The sequence below is a fragment of the Chroicocephalus ridibundus genome, chromosome 6 (assembly GCF_963924245.1).
Source record: "Chroicocephalus ridibundus chromosome 6, bChrRid1.1, whole genome shotgun sequence".
In the NCBI taxonomy this organism is placed as follows: Eukaryota; Metazoa; Chordata; class Aves; order Charadriiformes; family Laridae; genus Chroicocephalus; species Chroicocephalus ridibundus.
Window position 1 is genome coordinate 67,683,500 of NC_086289.1, and position 23,941 is coordinate 67,707,440.

A 23,941-nucleotide genomic window follows, 5' to 3' on the forward strand; every position below is an offset into this window, starting at 1 on the left:
GGTTCTGAATACACTTGGAATTAGAAGGAGATCTCTCGAGCTTAATGCATGTTTTACGTTGAGTGAGATGGAAAAGTCTGAGATGACTCAGAGAGACCTTACAGTCAGCAATGTAGATGCCTTTTTTTTTTTTTTGGCTCGTGCATGTATTCCAGAAATTCTCACTTTTGTCTCTTACTGTATGCTTACTGCTAATGTCTTATTGTCTGGTTACATGCTGGTTATGTACTTTGGATGTTTTCCCCAAAGTGTAATTTGAATAGTCCTTAGACAAAAATTTGTAGAGTCTGATAATAAGCTCCTAAATGCATTATAAATGAGGATCTGTGATAGCATGTTTACGTCAAAGCTATATAGGTATATTTAAGTGTTAACCTGTAAACTAGGTTGTTGTGTCTTTACTTTGTCTAGCTTAATTTTTCTTTCATGTCATACAAGTATTCATTTTTCTAAATCTGTTTTTTTAGGGTTTTCTTTATTGAGAAATTCAAATTCTCATCTCAAGAAGCAAGTGCAATTAACAGGTATATTGTGGTTGATTGTGCTACTGCTGTGTTCTAGGGGCTGTATGTATCTTTGGGTTCTGACCGTATTTGGTCATTTATATTTAAGTGGATGGATTTCACGTGGCCCAAGGAATAATTGGGAGGTGTGGGTATTTGTTTAAATAAAAACATCTTAGATGTTCCCATTGAGGAAAAGGAAAGAAAAGGCTCTGTCTGAAGGGTATTATTTTGGTATTCGGTGATTCCCTTCTGAGTGATAAAACAGTTTAATAGCAGCACTAAATGAACTAAATTTTCCTAAGTTGAAGATGAATTTGTGATGGAGCAAAAAACCAAAACAAATAAAACCCCAAAATAGCAAAACACTTGCTAGTATATGATTCCAAGAGTTTGGAGTATGTCACTCTTTTTCCTTGGATGCTGAATGTTTTCATGTCCTTGGACCTTTTGGGAATTTCGAGTTCTGGAGTCTATTGTTTGGGGGTGGGGGGCAGGGGGAGGGAGTGGGTTGTATGTTTTTTCTTATGGCCTCACAGGTAACAAGGGAATATGGTGTTTTGTCTGGAGACTTGTTTTGTGTAACACCTAGAGCTATCCATGGCTAGATAGTGTTCAGTTCTTTTATTTTTATTCTCTTGTAGTATCGTGTATATCATATCGGCACCCATGTCCCCGGTCTTTGGACTCCTGGTGGATAAAGTTGGAAAGAATATCATCTGGGTTTTATGTGCTGTAATAACTACACTTGCTTCTCACATTATGTTGGCTTTTACTTTCTGGAACCCCTGGATAGCAATGGTAACTAATTCTCTGAGACTTATAGCTAAACATGATAAAATAAGAAATGGTATTGATTATTAATTATTCTGCATAAGTTGCCATTGTCTTCTGGCTGGTTAGGTAGTTGTCAAAACCTGTTTTCATGTCCCTGACTTTAAGAAGGATTTACTATGTGAAACTGAGTTTAAAACTGAAGACGGTGAGAAAGCAAAGAATGCATAATACAGGCAAAACTAACGTGAGCTGTCTGTGGCCTAAAGATAATGCTTCAGGTTTTGCTGTTTGTGGAGGGAGGCAGTAGTTATGTACGTGTGTTTTGAAGTGGAAAGTACTGGCTGCTGCAGCCTGTAGCAGTAATTCTATAGTTGTTTAGTGCAAAAGGGTGTTCATCTTCGTAGGAAGGATGGGATTAGACCAGAGGGCTGTATGGAGTGGCAATTCCTTGTTCCTTCAGAGGTGGCCTCAACTTGTCATGGTATCTGTGGTTTGCTGGTGCTCTGTTGCAGAGGTCTGCTCTTGTGCTTCATGGACGCTCCTTACGCTAGCTATTGCTAGATTACTGTGCTAGGTGCTCCCTTTTCTCCTAAAACAACTTCTTTTGGTGTAGTTCTGAAGCTTATTACTATCACTTGAACAATCTCTAATGTGCCGTATTGGGTAGTAGTAAATGTCAATGAAAATCTTTGTTATCGGTTTCCCTTTTTAGGGCAGATTCCTTGAAAAATTGCTCTTGAACTAAGGTTTACAGGCTTAAACATGGCGCTCACCAGCGTATCAGTGTTAAAAAACAGGATCCTTGTTTTTCAGGTATTTTCCTAGTGACAAGTTGCAGCATTGATCTTTTTCTCTGGGTATTCAATTCAAGCTCTTCACTTAATGCTAATTAGATAGGGCCATTCCTGGAAAAAGTTCGTTCTCCTTCTAAATATGCATCTGTGCGTATTTATTTGGAATGATATTGCAAAAAGTGTTACTTTAGCTGTGTTTTTTTTTCCTCTTTTGGGAAAAGGGGAAAATCAAAATATTAATTTATTAGAACTTTACAGCAAAAATGCATCTTGTCTAACATCTGTTTACTTGCTTTTATTTCACCAGTGTTTGCTGGGAGTGGCTTACTCATTGCTTGCCTGCGCCCTGTGGCCCATGGTGGCCTTTGTTGTTCCAGAACACCAGCTGGGAACTGCTTATGGCTTGTAAGTTCTTAAATCTGTCTGTCTGTGTTGCTCTGCAGTGACTGTGTCCTGATACTATTGAACCACTGAATAGCAAGCAGTTAATGGTTACTAATTCCTCCAAGTCCAGTCTAGCAGGAAGTCCCATGTAGTTTCAGGATGTGTGTGTGTGTGGTGGATGCACAGAAGCTTCTGCAAAAACGTGTGGTCATGACTCTGTCACATGTCATAACAAATGGGGGGAAGTTAATCTCGTCGTTTGTTCAGTGCCGCTAATGATGTTTTCTTTAAAAATAAATTTCTACACAGTGGTAATCCTTTGTTTATGTGTTAGTATGCAGTCTATCCAGAATCTTGGTCTAGCAATTATTGCTATAGCAGCTGGGATGATTCTGGACACAAGAGGATACTTGTTTCTTGAAGTCTTCTTCAGTGCTTGTGTTTGCTGTAAGTACTAAAAACATTCAAAATGGATTCTGTACATTCAGAAAGCTTTATTAGGCTTTTTTCCTGTAAAACAGTAATAACTCCTTTCTTACAGTTAGATAGAGGTTTCAACCGGGGCAATGTTGAAAGTAACTCAAACCTGGTGAAGTGTTTTGTGGTTTTCTTGAAGTGATTTAGTGTAAGTAGTTTCAGTGTTTTGAAAAAATATGAAGAGTGAGTAAAAGGGTGGGTGAATGATACTCTTAAAGGCTATGTTTACAAGGGCTGTTATTGATATAACTAAAATAACCTTTTCTGAGTTACTGTGCTACTTATGAGCAAGTGGAATTTTCAAAAGCAATTAAGAGATGCTGCTCGCAAAAATCTCCCTTCAGTTACAACTATCATGAAAAATCTTTGTCGTATGTTAAAGCTGCTGTTCTGTCGCTGTTGGGAATTTCTCAGCTAAAACAGTTCCTTTTTTTTTTTTTTTTTTTTTTTAGTGTCACTAATAGCTGTGGTCATGCTGTATTTTGTGAATCACCTCACAGGTAAGTAAGTGTTTTCAGTTTCTCTTGATATATTTTTTTTAATCATAATTCTTGAAATTATCAAGCTGAACTGTTCACAGGTGGTGGTGTACGGTCCTGTGGCAGGTGCTATAGCTCACGGCTTTGGTACCAGGAGCATCTCTTGATGAGCCCTTGTCCTTGTAATATCGCTTTTGTAGGTGCTGCAGTGTGTAATTCCCTGAACCTTGCTGTGACGTTAAATCTCATCAGCAGGGCAGTGATACCTGTTCTTTTAGATGACCTGAATAAATGTGTGGCATATTCTGCAGCTCTTTCTAAGCTGTGTCTCAAACTTGACTGCACATGTATCTGCAAATATAAAAACTTAATTCTGTAGACTTTCCTTCAAATAGCAGTGTTCTTTCTCAACTGTTTTTTTGAAGCAGTAACTACTTAAAGGTGTGGAAGGGATATTAATTTGTTTCTTTCAAAGTTGTTTCCTCTTTCTTTAGTTTTATGGGGTGTTATGGTGGGTTGTAGAGAAACTTCATTGTTACTCAATAGAAAACTGGATCAGGCTTGAGAGCTTAATTTGGGTCCTGATTTTGCTTGCTCGGATGATTATGAATACATTGCTCTTTCTCTTTACCTCAGTTTCTGCTTTCGTAAAATGACTACGCCTTTGTCAAGTGCACTGACAACTTCTGTAGTGAGGTGCGATACTGTAACCGGTTCTTTTTTAAAGATTCCAACGTACAAACCGGAGCCCACACAAATGAGGGGGGGGGGGAAAGGGTTAAGTCTGCTTTATTGTGAAGGCTTGCTACAGAAAAAAACCCCAGTGAATTCAGCTTTATGGCGAAGCCTTGCTAACCCGTTCCCAATTGTCCCAAAAGTTACTTCAGAGAGTCTTACCACCCCGTAGATTGTAGTAGCACCACTGAGCAGCAGGATAACGAGGAGCTGCATCAGTACGGCAGAGGAAGGGAAGGCACAGCGTGGTCAGGGTGTCCCCTGTATCTTCAAAGTGCACTCATGTCTCTCTCTCTCTCTCTCTCTCCCCGGCCTGAAACAGCCCCTGTATATCCTGCACCAGATTGAGTGGAAAAGTACAGGCTAGAGTTGCTGCACGCGTGGCCAGCGCATGCAGTGAGCCTTACCGGAATTTACCAGACTCATGATCCAGCTTTGCTAACAGCGGCTGCCTGATACCTGACTACACTGTTGTACTCCCTTCTTGTTATCTTCTTCTCCGAAGGTCAGGTTCTCATGGATACACACGTAGTTTTTTGCAGCAACAGTACTGAGGTCCTTTTTCTCAGCACTGGGTTTGGTTCAAACCCAGTTCAGTATACTGGGTTTGATTCAACTAGGAATTTTCCATCGTGCCTCACTGGGACCATCCTCTATTATCCCTAACACAGATACCAAAGATATAATGCAAAAAGACCAATTTTAAAAGTTTCAAAGTGTGTATTACTTCTGTTGCAGGTGGTGATCTCAACTGGTCTGCAAAGAAAAGGGAAAAACTGCAAAAAGTAGCTGCAAATGAGTAAGTATAAAGAACAGCGTCCTTATGAAATGTTTAACCTGAAATAATTAAGTAGGGTACAGTCTGAAGTCAATCTCTCGTAGCTCTGACACTTTTATTGAATGTTATTTTCCTTCTTACCAGTTAGTAGTAGGATTTCGTATTCCTGCCTCCTGTGGATAAATAATTAGAGGAAATAGCCATTAACCAGGTGTCTTTTTCTGGCATTTTTCCGTGCTATTTTTCTTTATTTCAGTAGCCTTCCAACTAAGCAGAACTGAAGTGTGTTTAAAAAGTGTTATATCGCTTATTTGAAAGTGCGCTTCATTTATATGAAGCGTTTATATGGTGCGTACCTGACCCAGTCAGCAGCAAACATTACCTGGGTTTAATGTCAGGTAATGCATGGACCAGTCTTTTTAAGTGTCATTAAAAGCTACATCTCTCTTCAGAAGAAACTACACTCCAGTCACTTCCCCTTCAGTTCCAGCTTGCTGCTCTTGCAGTCTTATTTAGAAGTCTTAATTCAGCTTGTCTCTGAAAACTGTGGCTTGAGTTTAAATTGCAGTGCTAATGTGAAACTCAGTTTGTGGTCAGATCTGTGTCATTAATGTTACTGATTACAGTGAAGAGTTTCCATTTTTTAGAAAGCAGATGGGGCAGGGGTATTTCAAGAAATTGGAATCCACTTCCTTTAAAAGGAAATGGAGTACTTGAGGTGAGCTTAGGGCAGAAGCTATTGAAATAAGCAAATTTTGATAGTTCAATTAAGCAAACTTCATTCTGTGGGAGACTTACATCCTGCTTGCCTCTCTACAGAAAATAAGGACAGTGACACTCTTCAGAATAGTAACTTAAAAAATTCTCTTCCTTGGTCTTGACAAAACATTGGTGCCAAGTTAAGGGTCCATTGCTGTGCATAGCCCTAACAGCTGGAATCAGGTACTCTTGCTTTTTAGGAGTGTTTTTTGAGCAAATGTGAAGGTATCAGTCACCTGCTGTTGGGACATCCCAAGTTCTAGGGCACTGGATTTATCCTGTCTGCAGAGCAGAAATCTTACTTGCTTTTTTGTTTGCTATCTGAGAATGCTAAATGAGGCATAAAGCTCTCGGTGGGTATGGAATGCTGTACGAGAGAGTCAAACACTGGGTTAGTCTTACAGCTTTCAAAATAGTTGCCTCATACTGGTGGAAGAGGGAAGAAAAAGCACTGTATGGCAAAGTCCATCAAGAGATGTCACCTAAAGACAAAACGAAAGACGCTTCCACTCCGGCTTCTCTGTTAGCTTCTCTGTAGCTCTGTTCTCTGTAGCTTCCCTACTTAAATGTGTAGAGAAAATGCTTTTTTTTAAGTAGACGTAATGTAAAGTCTGTCCGTCAGACTGAGTTTGGGCAGCTTAGTTTGTCCTGATGACCTTGTTGAAGATGCTTCTTCCAGTAGTGTCTCAGCACCCAAAAAATTGTGTTACCTTTTCCTAGTTTTAGTTAGTGCTGAGAGGCTTGAAAATGTGTGCCTTGGAGAATGTAATATCAATGGGGATGAAGTCTTGGCTAATCTATTGTTTTATTATATTTAAAGGAAATGTTTAATTTGCTTAAGGGTAGAACAAGTCTAAGAAATTTTGTTTTGGTGAGATCGTGATTGAGAACTGTTGGAGAGGGCAGAATGTACGCATTTCACGACTCTAGTCATAGTTTAACACCTGTCATGTGTAAGAGTAAGTCAATATGCAGCAAGTCACAGCTTTCAAGACAACATCTGTAGAATTCAAGCCGCATGTGAACAACACGGCATTTTCCTTTTGAAATGCTTTCTGTTCTGACCTAATTCAGCTCAGCGAGTCTCTTCAGATCTTGAAGTTCATTTGCCTATAATGTTGTCGGAATTCTTTACTTTTTAATAGGTAACTGTATTTCGCCTGCAGATATCATACATCTCGCAGCATATATATAAATTAATTCCAGATAAATACTTTGCTAACAAGACATCTCATATAAATGGGCTTTATGGGCTTCTGTGAAACTGGACTGTGTAACTGTTGGTATGATGATAATTAAGTTATTCTCAAAAAAACCCACCAAACACCTGTCAACAAGGTCTAGTCAAGTGACTTGCAGGGTTTAACATGGTTTAGTTTCTTGTCCTAATTTGTGGGCTTTTTACACGTTGGTCTTGAGGAAAGCTCAAGGAAACTAAAACCTCACCAGCCCTGATGAGCATGCTACCTTACTTGTGATAAGCATCATTCTCAGCCGTAAGCAATACAAACGCAACAAAAAAATCCTTCACCTTGTACCCAGGAGCAAAGGAATTCTGTGTCCAAATAGAGCTGCTTTTCAATCAGCCTGGCCCATGTGGGATGTGTGTGACACTTCCAGTATTTACTGTGAAAGGTGGCTTTGTATTGGTGTATGCTGTGGGATGTAGTGTCTTAGAACAATATTTTCAGTAATTTTTATTACAATGTTTCTTGCAGAAAAGAAATTTGAATAGCAAATATCATCCAGAAGTGGGGAGCATTTGATCAGCATCATGTCAACTCGAAGAATTGTAGTGTTTAGTTTGGTGGTCAGCACTGGACAGTAGTTCTTTGGAAAAGAAACTAACATGCTGGGATTTACAGTAAATGGCTAAATTTTATGCTTTGTAACCAGTTTTAAGTAATGCTAAATCATCTTTTCATTTGAACAGAGTGGGTTTACAGGGTTTTGCACTGTGTTTAAGCTTTGCCACTGGAGAGGGTACCCTGCAACCCAAAGCAAACACGTTCATCTTGAGATCAAGATTAGTCTAAAGTGTCTTTGTGTGCAGCGCTACCGTTTTGGTGGGGGTGGAGATTTCTTAACGTAACGGCATTTTATGTTCTGTAAGGAGGCTCATTGCTTTACAGAGCTTAGAAACGGGTCACTGTTATTACCTTTGTCACACTCTTAATGCAAACCACTGTCTTAAACTAAGTGTATTTAGAGCTCTCTTGGGTCCTGTTTGAGACTTACGTGGAAAATGAGCGACAGCGCTCTGGTCAAATATTGACTCTTTTGTAGGAGACTGCTATTAATTCTGAAGACTGCTGAGCAGTCTTTTATTTGCATTTTTGACGACTGATTATTTTGTATTGTAATCTTTATTTTAAGGAGTGAAAGCTTGTTTAATAAAGAGATAGTAAAAACTGTTACAAAAGCTCACTGAGCATGTTGTAATCTGTGAAAATCAAAAGGTTTATCTTTCTACCGAAGTCTTGCAATCTAAATAAAAGGAAACTGCAGAAAACAGCCTCACTCTTTCTTTACACTGAATTAGAGTAATCCATACGCATCTCGTAGTCTCTTTTAATCTCATATCCTGTATTCATCTATAAACATTACAACCTTCTAGTTATTAAAAATAGAACTTGTGTGCGTACGCAAGATAAAGTTGCTTGGGTTTGCACTCCTCAGTGCAAATATCTTAAACCAATTTTCTTTTCCAGAGTGGAAGAACAAGAGAGACTCAGACGTCAAAATGAAGATGACTTGGCTAAATTACAGCCAAAAGCTGATGACTTTAGTTTAAGGAATAAATACCTCTCCAGACTAGGCGCTCAGGTATTAATAACAAAGTAGAGGTATTAATAATGAACACTAGAACAATGAGACGTTTATTTTAAGAACTTGGCTTATTGTTTCAAATAGCTGGCAAATCAACCTCTGATTAAAATGCTAAATGCATGCTTGTTCCCAGAAATGAAGTCTCACCAATGGTAATTAGAAATCTAATGAAGAAAATGAATCAATGGCTGGCGGATGAAATAAGTTGAGGAGCAGGCTTCTTATGATGCATGATTTTTTTTAATTTTATTTTTTTTGCAGCTACCAGATAATTACTCTTCCTATTTATCGACAATGGTACACAGAAGCGTGTTGAAATAGCATCTTGCCCCGCTTGCAAATGCAGAAACACATTGAAGTTCCTGGTACACAAAACTTTGCTTCCAGTACTGAGAAGTACCACAGCGAAAGCAGAGTGATGCACCATACTTTTCCGCAAGCATAGATCCTATTTTAAAAATACTTGGCTTAAGCTTCCCCTCCGCACCGTGGGTAAATAACACAGATACCAAGGAAGGACCACTGGCTGTTTATTTGGCCCCTTGAGCTATGTACTACACCCTCCTGTCTAAAATACTCAGTGAGTAGCTCGAGTCGATAGCTAAGACTTGATCTCTTCAACGATGTCTGAAATGTGAAAGCTTTTGTTTCAATAATCAAATTGCTGTGAAATGAGCCTTGGGGTAGGTATGGGTTATTTAGCTTCTCAGGTTGAACAACTCGGTTACCATGTCGGAAATGGTCTGTTCCATTTTTTCTTATAGAAAAATGTAAGGAAAGGCTACCTTTTTATTTTGGTCCTAGCAAATATTTCAGAGGAAACCAAACTATACAACAATCAGTGTTACCGTTCAAAAAGTGCCAGCCCTGGAATTTAATCCCGGGTCGCAGGCTTAGCAATAAACCTCATGTAAGTCCTGATTAATGTGAAAATTGATGTATTTTTAAGAAACTGTGAGTAAAAATGATGAAAAGCATTAAATGCAAGAACTGAAGTTTGGCGTTCAGTGGAAAAATGTTCGATTTCATAATGAAACTCAAAGCTTTTCCATAATTTCAGTGGAAGCGGAATTTTCAGTGGAAGGCTTGTTGCTGAATAGCTAGCTACTAGCAACTCCCGTGGAGTGCTTTTTCCTTCGTTTCTGTCAATGATAAAGGCTCACTTACTTAGGTAATTGGACAAACTATTCCTAAACTAAGCTAATCTTATTTTAAAAAGCAAGAGCATCTGGCTTTTTGGAGCTGCTGTGCAAGTAGAGATTAAGGCACACAGGGGTGAGTGAGCTTTCCTTGGCTGCCTTCAGGGAGTCCTTGTGTGCCACAAAATGCTTAAGAGCCTTTGACGAATTGCTTGATGGCAGAGAAAGTAGTTTGTTATAATAAAAGTATTACATTATACCTGTAACATGGGGTTTTTTGCCTACTATAATTTAAGCAGACCTTCTGGAACTCATGATCTTAAGGTCTTTTTCTTTAAAGATACTTTTCAGTGGAGATTTTTTTTTGTCTTCATGAAAGACTAAGCCAGGACTATTTTGGTTAATAGTTCTGTATTCTGAAGAACAATTTAGGAAAATGAAGTGGCAGGTTGTGAACTGTGCTGGGATGTGGTACCCTGAGCTGTCATAATTTTTATCGTTCCTTTCTATGCTTCCTTTGAGAATCAAACACTATCAGCTCTGAGACTGGTTGATGCAAGATGGTTTATTTTTCCTTGTAGACTTGTGCATTCTGGGTCTTTTTTTTTTTTTTTTTTTTAATAAAAGCTTTAAATGGATATTGGCACATGTATTTTTCTTACCTGACTTCTTAGTGATGCGTTGTTGCCCTTGGTGGTGGTTGTTGCGTTTGGGTTTTTTTTTTTTTTTAAAGAAGCATGACTTCTGCTTTCCCCTGAGAAATACGTAGAGTTTCTGGGGAAGTATATCTTTGAGGATCCAAAGGCAAAGTTTTCCCCAGTTCCCCGCACTGATGGGTTGATGCATTTTTCTTTCTTGCGGAGGGAGGGAGTTAGATTCTTGCTCTTCTGTTGCTCTTCATCTCCTTCAGCTAGCTGCTTCTCCTAATTCTGATGTGTTGTGCTTGTGGATAACTCCTCTGCTGTTACCTGCGGGTCAGCGTTTCACATGTGACATGACAGACAGTAACTGTGAACTTAATGTCTTGTTGAAACTTTATTTTCAGTTCCTAAATTCCCTGTACCCTTGTGCATCTTGCTAAAGTACTGTGGTGGACTTCTGTAAATGATGTAACTTCCCGCGTCAGCTCAATTCCAAACGCCCTGGCCTTTCCTTTCTGAGGGATTTCAGCCCCTTGATTTCCTTTACCTCCATTTTTCATTTGTGGATGTGCAGCATAGGAGCCATCTGGCTTTTGTTGCCTTATCCCCCGATAAATTTCTGATAGGATAGAGCCACCTTCTTCCTATTGCCAGCCTTTTTAGTCTCACTGCTGTGTTTGTGCTTCAGACTTTCAACACGTGCTTCATAGGTTCACGTCAATCGTCAAGAGGAAAATGGATTTTTCTTTTTTTTTTTTTTTTTTTTTTTTTAATTCTGAAATGCGGTTTCTCTTTGATAGTGAAAATCTGGTTGTGATCATTGTGGGAGGGCTACGGCCAGCAGCTACAGCAGCGAGCGGGCTGCCCGCCTTGGCTGGGGAGGGGCTGTTCCTTGGCAGTATTTGTGCGAGTCCTGTTTGCAATGAATTTGGAATGGCTTGAGCTGTAAGCTGCTTATCTTTGTAAGACTGCCTTTTTCCCCGTGCGAAGCTTCCCTTAACGGCTTCTAACCCACAAGCCAAAGAAGTTGTTGGTACTTTTTTTTTAAAATACAGAGTTTCTGGGTTGGGCTCTGCTGCTGGACTGCAGTGGTCTGGCTAAATTCTGCTAGCGGATATGCTCGCTTGCCTGGAGCGGTTTACAGAAGAGTTAGTAAATATGGTAGCAAGCGGTGGTTCAACATGGTATTTTATCAAATTTATCTGGGCAAATTTCTGAGGGAGGTGTAACTTAGGAAGAATACAAATAGTGTTACCCATCTGTATTACTTCTGCTGCTCATGTGGGGTACCCCCAGGCATGGGGGACACCCAGAGCTGCTGTGGCTTTTGGGTGGTTCTGTTCCTTTCTGTTGGGTGGGGTGTTTGTGGTTCTTTGATGTGTTGTTTCTTTTTTCTTTCTCCTTTTCATGTCTTTCCTTCAAGGAATCATTGCTGGATGTTTCAATAGGCTTTCTCATTAAAAAATTTAGTTTAGTCCACCGAGTATGTTAACCACTGTAGCTGCTCTCTTGTTACTTTTCCTGTTGTGCAGATGGTCAAGCAAAGAGGCAAAGCGGAGCTGTTGAAAATGAGCCGCATCTGAGTAAGGTGAAAATCTCTGTTCCTAATATGTTCACGCTGTGTTCTGTCGGACGGGGCAGATGTGCATTGGCGTGAATGGGAAGCCAGAAAGCCCTAGACTTAAGTACACACAGCATGCTTTCATGCAGACTTCTTCAAAAGGAAATGTTTAAAGCATAGAAATACTCTCTAAATATTTAAACTTCCTATGCATATGAATCATGAAGTATCTTTTTCAAACATTCAGTAATGGAGTGGCTGCCCAAGTGACCCTGCGGTGCTCCGCATCTCATGGTGTTCTCCAAGTATGTATGCAATTGTTTTTGCACATTTGAAATTTTTTCATAAATACTGGTCACTAGGAACATCATTTGTGCCATAAAGATAGTACTTATCAACAAGCTTTTTATCCTCCAGGAAATTTTGTAACAGTGACAGTAGTGAACTCTTCCTCATCCTGAACGCTCCAAGCAGCCTGTCTTTGAGGTGGCCGCAGAGCAAGCCAGCAGGAACGGTTTTGTTTGTCATTACCCGTGAGGGACTGTGCTGAAACCAGCTCGCGTGGCCCCGCGAAACAGCTGTCAGAAGTGGTGGATTTCAGTTGTTACCAACCTCTGCTGAATTTGAATCAACAGATTGGGAAGCCAAGCTGCTCTGTCTCGTTGCCAAGCCTCCGTCTGCTGAACGTTAGAGAAAGAAATAGCAGCAGCCTTGCCTGGCTGGGCGGCTTCATCTGGATTCCCTGGTTGAGTTTGCCCGTGTTACTGTGGTTACACCAACCATGCTCAGGTGGGGACAAAGCAAATGCACTTCTGCCCAGAGTTCCGATGGACGTGATCTGGCACATCTGAAGTAAAGGGTTTGTTTTATTTAAATAACAAAAAAAATGTTCGTAAAAATAAAAAAAAAGTCAAAGTAGTTCTCTCTGTTTCGTCTGGGCTCTGGCTTGTGTCAGCATGTGTAAAATTGGATAGCTGAAGCAGTTACTGTGTCCTGGCCATCTGGTCTGCCCTTCTGAGGGAAGCTGCCACTGCTGTTGCAGAGATGACTTGAAAAACATTTTTATTTTTATCTTTAATTTTGAGTTGTTTTTTTTTGCCAAATTCCTTAGAGTTGTGTATTACGAAGAGGTTATGAACAAACGGGACCCGGTTTCTTGGCTTTTCCTAAGCTCGCTTTCTCCCGCCCTGTCTCTGCTGCTTCTTAGGCGTATACTGTCACTGCTTTTCTACTTTTTCTCTTTTTTCATTCTGATGCTTATGTGGATGCAGTCAGTCAGTGTCGCAGCTAGATCATTTGTTGTCAGCCTCTAAAACAATTCCTCTTATTCTTGTAGTTTTTTCTAGGTCTCGTATGGCTGGCAGCTCCTGAATAATTGCTGCTCCCAGTTGGCTTGAACGAAGGTGTGCGACTCTAGTGTGGGCAGCAATGGGTCTGCAGTTGTCTGTAGCTCAAATATGGGTTTGGAAGCAATTAGCACTTTCTAAGAACATCTCAAATTGTATTTCTGTTATGGCACTTGCTGAGGTCCTTATCAGGTTCTTGCACATTAAGTTTTGTACAGATAGTCAAAGCTTGTTCGTATCCCGTAGTGCCCACAGCATTTAAACAAAATGTAATGGGGTTTGACATTGTGGGAGGGAAGAAATCAGAAGCTCTTCATTCCTCTGAGCACCAGGTTAGCTATTTTATTGAGCTGCCTTTGCAGAGAGAACAGAAGGTTTCTGAGCCAGACCTTTGCCGCAGTGACAGTGAATGTGCCGTAGGTGTGGCGTTAAGATGTGACCATACGGACAGTGTGTTCACATTTTTAATTGCCTTATGCTAGGCAAACCGGTGCTTCTTGGCTAGTGAACTCCCCGAAAACTTTGGCGGCTGCTGCTGTTGTGATCTGCATCTGAAGGTGCTGTGGAGAATCACTCTGTTACCTTTTCTGAAATATGCTACACTAAGGTAAAGGCCTCTCTTCGTAGCGCATTCAGTGTGAATATTCCTGGCTAGCAGCAGAAGGGACTGCTGCCCTTTAGCCAAGGTGCTGCTGTGATGGACCCCACCAAGGCAGCAGTAGCTAGGTGGTAATTGGCCTTCAAGTAGCTTTTTGAAGTACACTCATAGCATTTTAAAAATTCGTTACCTAACTAATGGCTGGAGATGACTGCTTACCTCTGCTCAGGTGTCTTCCTCAGTTATTCACTATGATTTTTCTTTACAGCCCTCTTCACAACTAGAAATGATGTATATGCCTTTTGGAAAAGGTGCATTTCAACTTTATTTAGTCACAACTCGCACAGGAGACGATGGCAACTTGCCCCTCAGTCCTTCATAAAAATACTTCCTATCTTCACCCAAATTTGTCCTCACTGCAGTTTGCCCTCACTCTGAGAGGGTTGTAATTGTACTTTTTTTATTGTTGTTGTTGTGCAGGTGAGTTTTATGGCTCTTCTCCAAGCCTCAGACCCAGTGAAGGGGAACAAATCTGCAGGAACGTACTTTCTTGGCAAGGGGCAAGTCTTGCTGGGGCATCTGTCCCCTCTGTGTTGATGGCAGGCCTGGCAACAGGACCTGCTTTGGGCAGCCTGAGCTCTAAGGTGAGCCTGGCTCTGTTAGTTTGACCAGAAAGAAAGTAGAGGGAGGGTTTTCATGCAGCTGTTGAGGTCACCAGTGACCTCCAGATCTTGTAAAGCAAACTCCAGCGCTGTAGGAGTTGGCGCTCAGCTACCTGGTACACGTGAATGAAGAGGTGAATGCCGTGGGTGATGTGAAATGGCAGTGAACAGACAGCAAAAATCCCACAGAACAAGGAGAACGATTCGGATCGACTTGGCTGGGGCGGCACTACTGGTGGGGTTGGTGTCTCCAGTGTGTTGGGTGAGACTTCTGATCATCAGACAATAGCAGACTAAAGTGATGAGGAAAGGAAAGAGGAAACCAGATGCTGTAGGGGAAAATAGCTGCTGAGGTTCTCAGGGCTCGTCATGTCATAGCAGATGATGTGGTTATTGATACTGCTGGTGTGAGCATAGATGGAGGTGGGCAGCAGCTGCAGGAACACCGGCGCCCAAGACGCAGCCGCGCTGGGTCCAGCAGGGTAGGAAGCTGATGGGGTAGCAAACGTCTAGAAAGCGGTGGATGCTGATGCAAGTCAGCAGCAGGAGGCTGCCGTACAGGTTGGTGTAAAACAAGAAAAATACCCATTTGCAGAGCAGCTCTCCAAAAGGCCACGTGTCCTGCAGGATGTAGTGGATGAGCAAGGGCAAAGAGAAGAGGCAGAGCAGGTCTGTCACAGCCAGGTTCACCAGGTAGATAGTGGTGCAGGTTCAGTCCTTGGTGTGGGAGCAGCTAGGCCACAGTGTGGCTCCCTTGAGGAGCAGCCCCAGCATGAAGACGGAGCTGTAAGTGGGGGTAACAAGATGTGTTTAGAGCCTTCCCCGAGAAGGCACAAAGCCTTCCCGGAGGGGCTGTTCTCCATTTCCTTCAGCCCCTCCATTGCTGGGTGCAGCTTTAGGCACCATGCACCGCTCTTCTATTGCTTTAAAGCTGCCAGAAATAGAAACACCAACACCCAACACTCATTTGTCGCTCTTGTCTCTTGCTACCTCAAAGAAATCTGTAAAATCCCAATTAAAGCACGCACCATTCTCTGAAGAGACAAAACTGTGATGGAAATGGTGCATCAGTGTTATCACTTGAATTCAACCAAAGCAGTGACTGCTGCAAACGCTTGGTGATACATCCTTGGGGACCAGCATGGCATTGCAAGGGCAGTAAAATGACGTTTATTGCAAATGTGGGCTCTGCCACATGCTGAAATTCCTCTGAGCTTCAGATACTTTACGGGGATAGCGGAGGGAAGGGCTCAAGCAAGAGTGCATTTTGCAAGAGGCGGTGCCTGAGACTGCCGGTAGTTTGGCAGTGCACGCAGGTCGTTTGAGAAGAGGTGAATTTACAGCTTGCCCACGGCAGCAACAAGCAAAGAAGCCTCAAGGGTAGCCGCAAGCAGCTTCACTCGCGGGGGTGGAAGCAGAGCCAAGCTGGGCAGGCTGGGGAAGGGTTTGCTCAAAATGTGTGGTCATTGCAATCTGAGAAAATATAAATGTCGTTCCTCCTTTCCCAAAGGAGCGGGAAAGAGGCATTTTTCTGCTTTCTGGTATCCTCTTAGTCCCATTTAGAAAATATTAATGTAATTTGTATAGACTAGATTTCTTTTTTTTGAAGTTTGTACCCAATATACCTCCTGAATTTCCCGGAAAAGGAAGGGAACCAGGAGGGCTTTGTTAGCAAGCACCCTGTTCTAAAGAGGGCAAGGATCAAACCGAGAAATGACTGAATGTCTCTTTGTTCTTAATTTTGGGGAAAGCTTGGTAACTTCTGCCTGTGGTCACCTGAGCCAGAACTGTTGAAGAGTTTTCTCCTGGCAGGAATGATCACGTGCGTGTTCTGGTGAGCCTCCCTGATTTTTATCTATCTAGGATGCTTGTTTTACGCTCTCACATCAGGCCCTATTTGGGTTTGCCTTCTGTTGTAAATCACAGCATGACCCCCTTGGAGCGTCTCTGTCTGAGCTGTGGGCTCCTGGGTCGTTCCATCGCTCCTGAGACCCTCCCTTGCCATGGTCCTGCGGCGAATCCAGCCATGGAGGGTTCTGGCTGGCTCCTCTCTGCCTGGTCAGTGTCCTTATTGCAAAACCCCTCCAGGCACGCATCAGCCCCTGAGTTATGGAAAAGGGCTTTAGCCCACACTAGGTAGTGATGTAAATAACTTGCATATCTTAAAAGCGGTAAGTTACTGCTTGGCTTTTGAACTACTCTACCCATTTCTTCATCATCTGCTTTGCGTAACTTGAGCAGCAAACTTTTACTCGCATGTCTCTTCATGTTTTGATCCTTTGAAAAACACTTTTGTGTGATCAGGAAGGGATGTTCGTGGTATTATCAGGGAGCGAGTGGCCGGGGTTGCTGAGGGCTGCTCACCCTCCAAGGTAGGGGAGATGGGTCTGGACTGGTGGATGAAATAAGGAGGAAGAGGAGAGAAGTGTGGTTTATCCCAACAAATGCTCCTGGTTTTTGGGTTATCTGTCACTAGAGGTCAGTACTGCAACATTACTATACAAGAAATGTGTTCTGTAATGGGACAGAAAGTCTGATTTCAAGGCTGCAACTGCTGTCGTTCATTTCTGTCACTTATTTACATGACTCTGGAGGTTCGTTGCCAAAGACAAATATTAATATCAACAGTCTTCAGCAGGAAGAGGTCACTTTTATTTTTTTTCATGCAAGTAAAACACAGTAGGGTAATATAGTGACCAAACTTGGCATTTTTTAAATCTGAGTCACAGAATGGTTGAGGTTGGAAGGGACCTCTGGAGATCACCTAGTCCTGCTCAAGCAGTCATAAATTTGTATGTCTCATTTTCTGAAGTGGTGGCCCATTTGTGTCCCCTGCCAGCTGCCCAAGGCTGCCGTGGTTTGCTGCTCAGACTCTCCCACTTCCCATGTCGCTGACAAAGATGTTAAACGGCAGGAATGCACCAACCCCAACTGGAGCTGTTGACTGGCAGCATTGGCATCCTCAGCAAAAATCCTTTTGACCCCAATTGGTTGCGTTTTGTGAAGCCTGAAGTCGCATAAAGTGATGTAGGTTTAAACTCCAGCTGGAGCGATCCCTGCTGTCATCAGTTATATGTGTGAAGCAAAGTTATTTAAAACAACTCTCTCAAAAAAAAATCCAGCCCTCTGGATTGGATGGAAAAGGAAGGAGTTGTCAAAAGAATCCTCTAATTTTGCAGTCTAAGACCTAAATCGTGTCCTCCATAGAGAAGCGTTATGCGTGCTCAGTGGTTTCTTACATAGCTCTGTGTGTGTGTTCAGGCACAGGGAGCGTTGCTGACCCCTTTCATGATCAGGGCTTGGTGTTGCCATCACAAAACCCTCTTGTTTTCTGCAGTTTCACTTCTATCAAGAGCTGCTTCTGTCGGTACAGTCTTGGTGGGTTGGAGCAGGATAGAGAAGTTTCTGATGCATGGAGTCTTGATCCAACCAGGTAGTTATGTTCCCCAAAACCCATCAGTTCTCTTAAATTGGTTTCCAAGGTGGGTAAATTCTTAGTCTTCTCCGTTTCCTTGGGGGTGATTTGGTCCATGTTGCTTAGGCTGCTGGTGCGGGAATAGTTTGTTTTGGAGACCGGTACATTATTCAGTGTGATACTGACCACTTTTGGGGTGCAGCTTTATCTGATCCGGATGGAAAGCTGCCACCGGAGAGGTTTCACATGGGTCCTGCAACTGGACCTAACCTTTAGAGGAAAGCCTAACCATCCGTCCTAAGGTGTCCGTGGAATTAGGGCTGAAATCTCTTTGTTCTGCAAGCAAAAGGTGGGGCCTTCCAGCAAACAGAAGGAAGGAAATAGTTCCTGTTCTGCTTCCTCTCAACGAGCAAATTTTACTGTTTCTGGTATTTTTATAGAGCATCTGTGGATCTGCGAGCATCAGGCTGTTCCTCAAATTATTAAAATCTATGTTACTATAGTATCTTAATTAATTGACTTCTTTACATGTTTACAAAGCTCTGTCTGTAGATATAAAACAGCTGTTAATGTCAGTATAATTCAGAAATAGTGGAGTTGGCATCCTGCATTTCTCTTGTCAGCTGAAATGATGATTGAACATAACTGGCCACTTCAAATTAAGGTAAGTGAAGTAACTGCCTTACAGCAGCTGGGCTGAAATGGCTCACTTCTGGCGGTTGCAAACTGGTGAAAAGATCTCAGATGTCACTTAAATACTTGTTGGAAATTGGTTAACCTACTTGAGACTTAAAGACTTGTTTTAATTCTACTTTGTTTGTGGGCCAGTGAATACCTTACGGGTGATCGTTGCATTTTTATTTATTTAGATTATTTTATATTTTTAGACACAGATATCTTTGGGGTTTATTTTATAACGCAGCAATGGGAACAAGTCGGCTTAGATCTGTTGGCCAAGATGAGGTCTGTTGGGGAACTGTCTCTTAAAATACAGCGTTCCCTGTTGGCCTCTTCCATGCTGGATGGTTTTGCATGGCTATTGGGCCATTTCTTCCAGTCAGTATTTCTATGTAAATCAGTCCTGCTAACCTGAGTTTAAAAAACATCTTTTTTGTCTTTGCCATTGCTTTAACGCGAGCTGGCTGACTCGGGGTGACGCTGTCCTGCGTTTCAGACCTGCCTTGAACATGAGGTTAAGAGTAAAACCTCACTTGTGATGCTTAGGCTATCAGAAGCTACATTGCTTATAAAAAAAGCTCCCAAAAGCAGATTTTTTTCCAATCTTTGTATGTATAATTCACTTAAAATATTTTTTAGTGCGACTGGAGGTGATATCCCAGTGTACGAAATCTGTCAGAGATGATTGATACACATATGAGAAGCTGAGTGAAAATTGAAGGAAAGATATGGCATTGCCAGGCTTCATTTAAATACAAGAGCTATGCATTTAGATTGATTTATTTTTATGCCAATAGGTTCTGACATAAATATAGTGATATATAATGTATTGACTATAATGTCAACATTATTTTAAAGCTGACTCGAGGAAAAATATCTCATTGTTAGTGCTGAAATATAATGCTTTGTTCTGCTGAAAGGGAAAGCCTACGATCAAACAGACTCTTTCTAAAGACCCTTTGTAATGGCTCTTAAAATGAGTGAGTAACAGCAGAGGTGACCTGTCTCAGGGCACTCTGTATCCTAAAACTGTTTTGGGACTTTCAGGGCAATAGCAGACTATGCATAGGGCTGCATGTCCCATAGCTGCACCCAGCCCTGTGGCTCATGCCTTTTCTCTCTGTTTGTGGAGTAACCTAAACTTGCATCCCCACTGCGCAGCGGGTTGGCCATTATAGAGTCATAGAATGGTTTGACTCGGAAGGGACCTTAAAGACCATCCAGTTCCAACCCCTCTACCCTGGGCAGGGACACCTCCTGCTAGACCAGGTTGCTCATGTTATGTTGGCCATTAGTTTTTGATGCTAATAACAGTTTTATACTGCGTAATATGGGTGTTCTACTATGTCAAACTACTGGGTTACAAGTCTGTTGGCAATGTTGGCCCTTAGCCCATGCTAAGATGTAAAATTGACCTTATTTGAATTTTGCGTTGAGGTCTTTAATATTTTCACTTGTTTTGGAGCTCACCTTGCTAGAGGTGGAGGAACTACTTTTTGGTTTTGGGGTGAAAGGATAGCTATTAATTGAATGAACAGCCTGATGCAAAGGGGATTCACCATTTTTTCTTTACTGCCTCTGCTCTTCGCCTTCCATTCTGAATTTTCCAGGTCAAACCTCTGCCCATGGGACCTTCAGGACCAGGTTAATTGGTGTTGGCTGTAGCCGCTGGAAGCCAGTGGAACCTGTAGGCTCGCAGTGGGTCTGCCTTTCTCAGTCCTGTTGGTCCCCAGTAGGAATGTTCCAGCCCACTTCTGACTTAGATCCACTTCTTTCACATCCTTCTATATCTGCTTTATTTGCTTTCTTTAAAAAAAAAAAAGAAAAAAGAAGAAAAGAGTAGCCAATACAAACCAAAACAAAAAATCCAGGCAAAGAAAACCCAACAAAACCCCGAAAAATTTCTTTTTCATTAAAAGCACTTAGCAGCATTCAGTTAACTGATGCCCTTGCGTTTGCCCAGTGCAGCTATGAGAGCCTGGCTGTGCAAATAGCGGTGATGCTGGTACAAGCGTGGCTGCTGCACGCTGGGCTTGTGGTGTGGTCCTGCGGTAGCCCATGAACCATAATGGCAGAGAGAGACTGGGTTAGCTCAAGGCTTTTCTTCTATTGCCTATATTGTTTCTTAGCTTGCATTTAGACTGCTTAAATTATGTCGAACTGTATCAGTTTAGCACAAGTCTACCTGTGCAAATTTTACAAGCTTTCATCCCTTTTTATCTAGTAACTTATTCCGAAGGTGTATAATGGGTGAAAGTGGCTGTGGCTCATTGCTCGGTGTTGTAGCTAAGAGGCAAGGCACTGTCTGCGGGTGTGCTTGGAGCCTGCTGGTGGTGTACCACTTTGGAAAAGCCCCTTAGGCGGGTAATGCTGAGCTTCTTGACTTAGGTGGCCTCCAGGTGCAGATGTGCTGAGCACCTGCAGCTCCAGGAGCAGCCACTAAAAGCTCCACCTGGTTATCACCTCTGCAAATCACTGCTGGGTAACTTCATCCCACCACCTGCAACTCATGTCTACGTTGGTTTTAGGTTGGCTTCAGCCTGCTGGCAGGGAAGGGAAGCCATGAGGAGCAGGGATCAGCAGAGGACTGGTGGCTCCCTGAATGTGTAGGAAAACCCTTGCAGCAGGGCTGGGGAACTGCCGGCTGCCCGGGAGAGTGGGGATGCTCAGGAGCGATGCTTCCACCTGGGGCTGGTTGTGCCTTAACCGCTGGATGATGCATTAATAATTTCATACATGCATCATAGCGTATGACCATAATGGCATTATGGTCACTTCTATAACGCTATACCTATCCATTTTGGTACAGCGGGAACTCTGACATTTCTAGTCACATATGAATTGCTTTAAAAGTGTCAGATGGAGAGTGCTATACATAGATGTAAGTTTTTTTTTTTTTTCCCTTTCATGAAACTATTTTTTCTTCCTTTCTCATTTTCTCCTGCATTTTTTTACTTTCACTTTGTACAGGCTGCTGATATAAAGGGTTTATTCATGAGGTTAACCTAATTACTGTCTTCAGAAACAAAGCCTGTTTCTACAGTGAATATCCTTTTGATATCCATCATCTGAATATTGCCTAATAAAGTTAGCAAATGGCATCCAAATGAACCAAAATGATTCAGTATCTCATCTAGCAAAGAATGTATTATGGTTTTACCGATGCTGACAGAAATGCTTAAAATTCTCAATGCATTGCTTTGCTGGGGGATTAATATGCATTTTTTCTGTCTTGAGATGAAAAACACCGTCTGGATTTAATGCAACACTTACAAAATTGCTGATGTGAGTCTCTGTTAAAGCTATTTTATATACACACTGGAGGGTTTACCGGAGACAACTGGAAAGTTCACTTTGAGTAGCTCCAATACTTGTAGTCAGTAACTAAAATTGTATTCATGGAGTTGCAAGACCAAAAGGCATGAATTTAAGTGCCTTCCTATATTTTCCTTGCATGGAACAAAGGTAAAACATTTTTTTCTTATAAGCAAAGCTCCTTGGAGTTGAGTGTCCTCTGGGGAGATAATTAAGGAAGGTCAATATATACTGATTGATTGAGTTTTGACCTGTGTATACACGCTGTGTCTGCATATCGTGATGGCCAAGCCTTGGACCGCGGGGCTGGAGGTTGGGTCCCTGCTCTGGCTGAGCCGTTGCTGGAGTTGCCTCGTAAGACTGTTGGGTTGACGTGGGGAATAGTTTACATTCATTCAGATTTCTCTGGCTTTCGTGTGAGTGTTGATTTAAAAACATGACATAGAAAGTCCATTTCAGTCCTTCCTAGTACTTGTCTCAAGACAAATATTCCTTGCTCTACTCCTTCGTTTGTCTTTTCTTTCTGGGGAGAAGCAGAAGTGGTAAGTGAAGACAAAAATGGACCTTTTTTTTCCCCTAGCGATCATCATTCTATTAAGTGAATTCTTGGACAACAAAATTTAGACTTAGCTTGCCTTGTCTAAACAGAAACCCAGCTAATCCTGTTAAAAAGAGTGTAACCAGCAGATATCAATGTTCTCACTGCCGCCGACCTGCTTGATTCTTGCAGGTATTCGTTGAGAAGATTGAGGCAGGCTTTATGTTCTTAATCTTCTGTCTCTACTTGGACTGGAACTTTTATAAATAATTTAACTTAATTATCATCTATCTGTATTGGAAAATATTAGTTTACAGAAGGACATTTCAGAAGGCATACTGACAAACTGCCTTGTTCCGCGGAGCGCAAAAATCCAGCATTAAGCGATGATGATGTTCGATGTGTCCAAAGGAAAATCATTATTTCAGTTACTTCTTAAATAGCTCTCTGGTTCGGAAAGAGTATTTGAGTTAATGGTAGTTTGGCATCATTATGTATTAATGGGCTCCATCTGATTTATTTTTTCTGGCAGTTATCCGCTTGCACGATGTATTACGCCTGACCGTTCCATTTCCCCTGCTATTGAGTGGTAGATGGTGGATTAGTACCTCGAGCCAACGAGAGAGGCTGCATGGGAACATAATGGGATCTCGCCTCATTTTTAATGGTGAGTTATGGACTGTCACGCAGAATATCTGGACACACTTAATAACTTTCTGATGACAACTGTAACAGAGGTAAAGGTACATGTTGTCACCGAGCTGCTGGAGAGGCAGGCTCCTGCTCGCCAGATGCCGTTACACTGCACTGAGTTGCCTTTTGTAGATATTTTTGTAATTACAAACTTTTTCCCAGCTCCAGTAGTGCTTAAATAAAAAATTGATCCCATGGAATTATATTGCTGAATATTAAAGTCGGTATTTATTTGCAAGAGTCACTTTGGGGTGCCTAATTTGTCCGCGAGAGCAAGGTTTTCTGCTCAGACTGCAAAATGGTGCAATAAAAATCAGTGATTGATGTTTATTATCAGATTAAATGGTTTAGCTGTGGGGATCAAAGTTATAAATTACAGCCCTCCGCAAGCTGTGATTGGCCACCAGAGATCTTTCGAAGTGCCAGCGTTTTTTAATGAGATCGTATATTTTCAAGCCTCTAACAGTATCAACTTTTGTAGTTTATTGAAACTGTGTTTAAAATAACAGCTTACCGGATGTCAAAAATATTGGACGTGTTTTGTATTTGCTTGGGCCAACGTCCCAGAGGAAAAAACCCCATGAGTTAAAAGCTGGGACTTTGGTTCCCAAGCAAAGTCTGAGGACTTGAGGAGGGCGAGGGATGCCATCCTCTGGCTCTGCGCTGGTGTAGTTTTTGCTGCTTCTGGCTTTTGGTCATTTCACTATAAACACGAGGAAATGCGTATGCTCTTCTGCTCTCCCTCGGGCTGCAAAGGGGAACCGTGACCTGGTTATTCACAGAAATTAAATGTTTCCATTCCTGAGTCTCGTGGAGAGACGACAGTGTTAGTGTAGTATT

At 41.9% G+C, this 23,941-nt stretch overlaps 1 protein-coding gene across 5 annotated transcripts in view; it reads left to right on the top strand.

Annotated features, from left to right (window-relative positions):
• The window catches only part of MFSD1 (major facilitator superfamily domain containing 1), a 29,457-nt gene extending 6,180 nt beyond the window's left edge, over nt 1–23,277 (top strand). Inside the window, exons 10-18 of one of the 5 annotated variants that reach the window (XR_010071439.1) lie at nt 468–524; nt 1,148–1,304; nt 2,382–2,479; nt 2,793–2,905; nt 3,388–3,435; nt 4,888–4,948; nt 8,398–8,512; nt 8,777–12,161; nt 12,274–12,784. Coding sequence is in view for 3 of the 5 variants with exons in the window: in XM_063337409.1 (XP_063193479.1) it covers nt 468–524; nt 1,148–1,304; nt 2,382–2,479; nt 2,793–2,905; nt 3,388–3,435; nt 4,888–4,948; nt 8,398–8,512; nt 8,777–8,836 (709 nt within the window). In the remaining 2 variants the exon portion in view is untranslated. The other 4 variants (XR_010071440.1, XM_063337409.1, XM_063337410.1 and 1 more) reach the window with 4 other exon arrangements.
• Nucleotides 23,278–23,941: the final 664 nt, after the last annotated feature.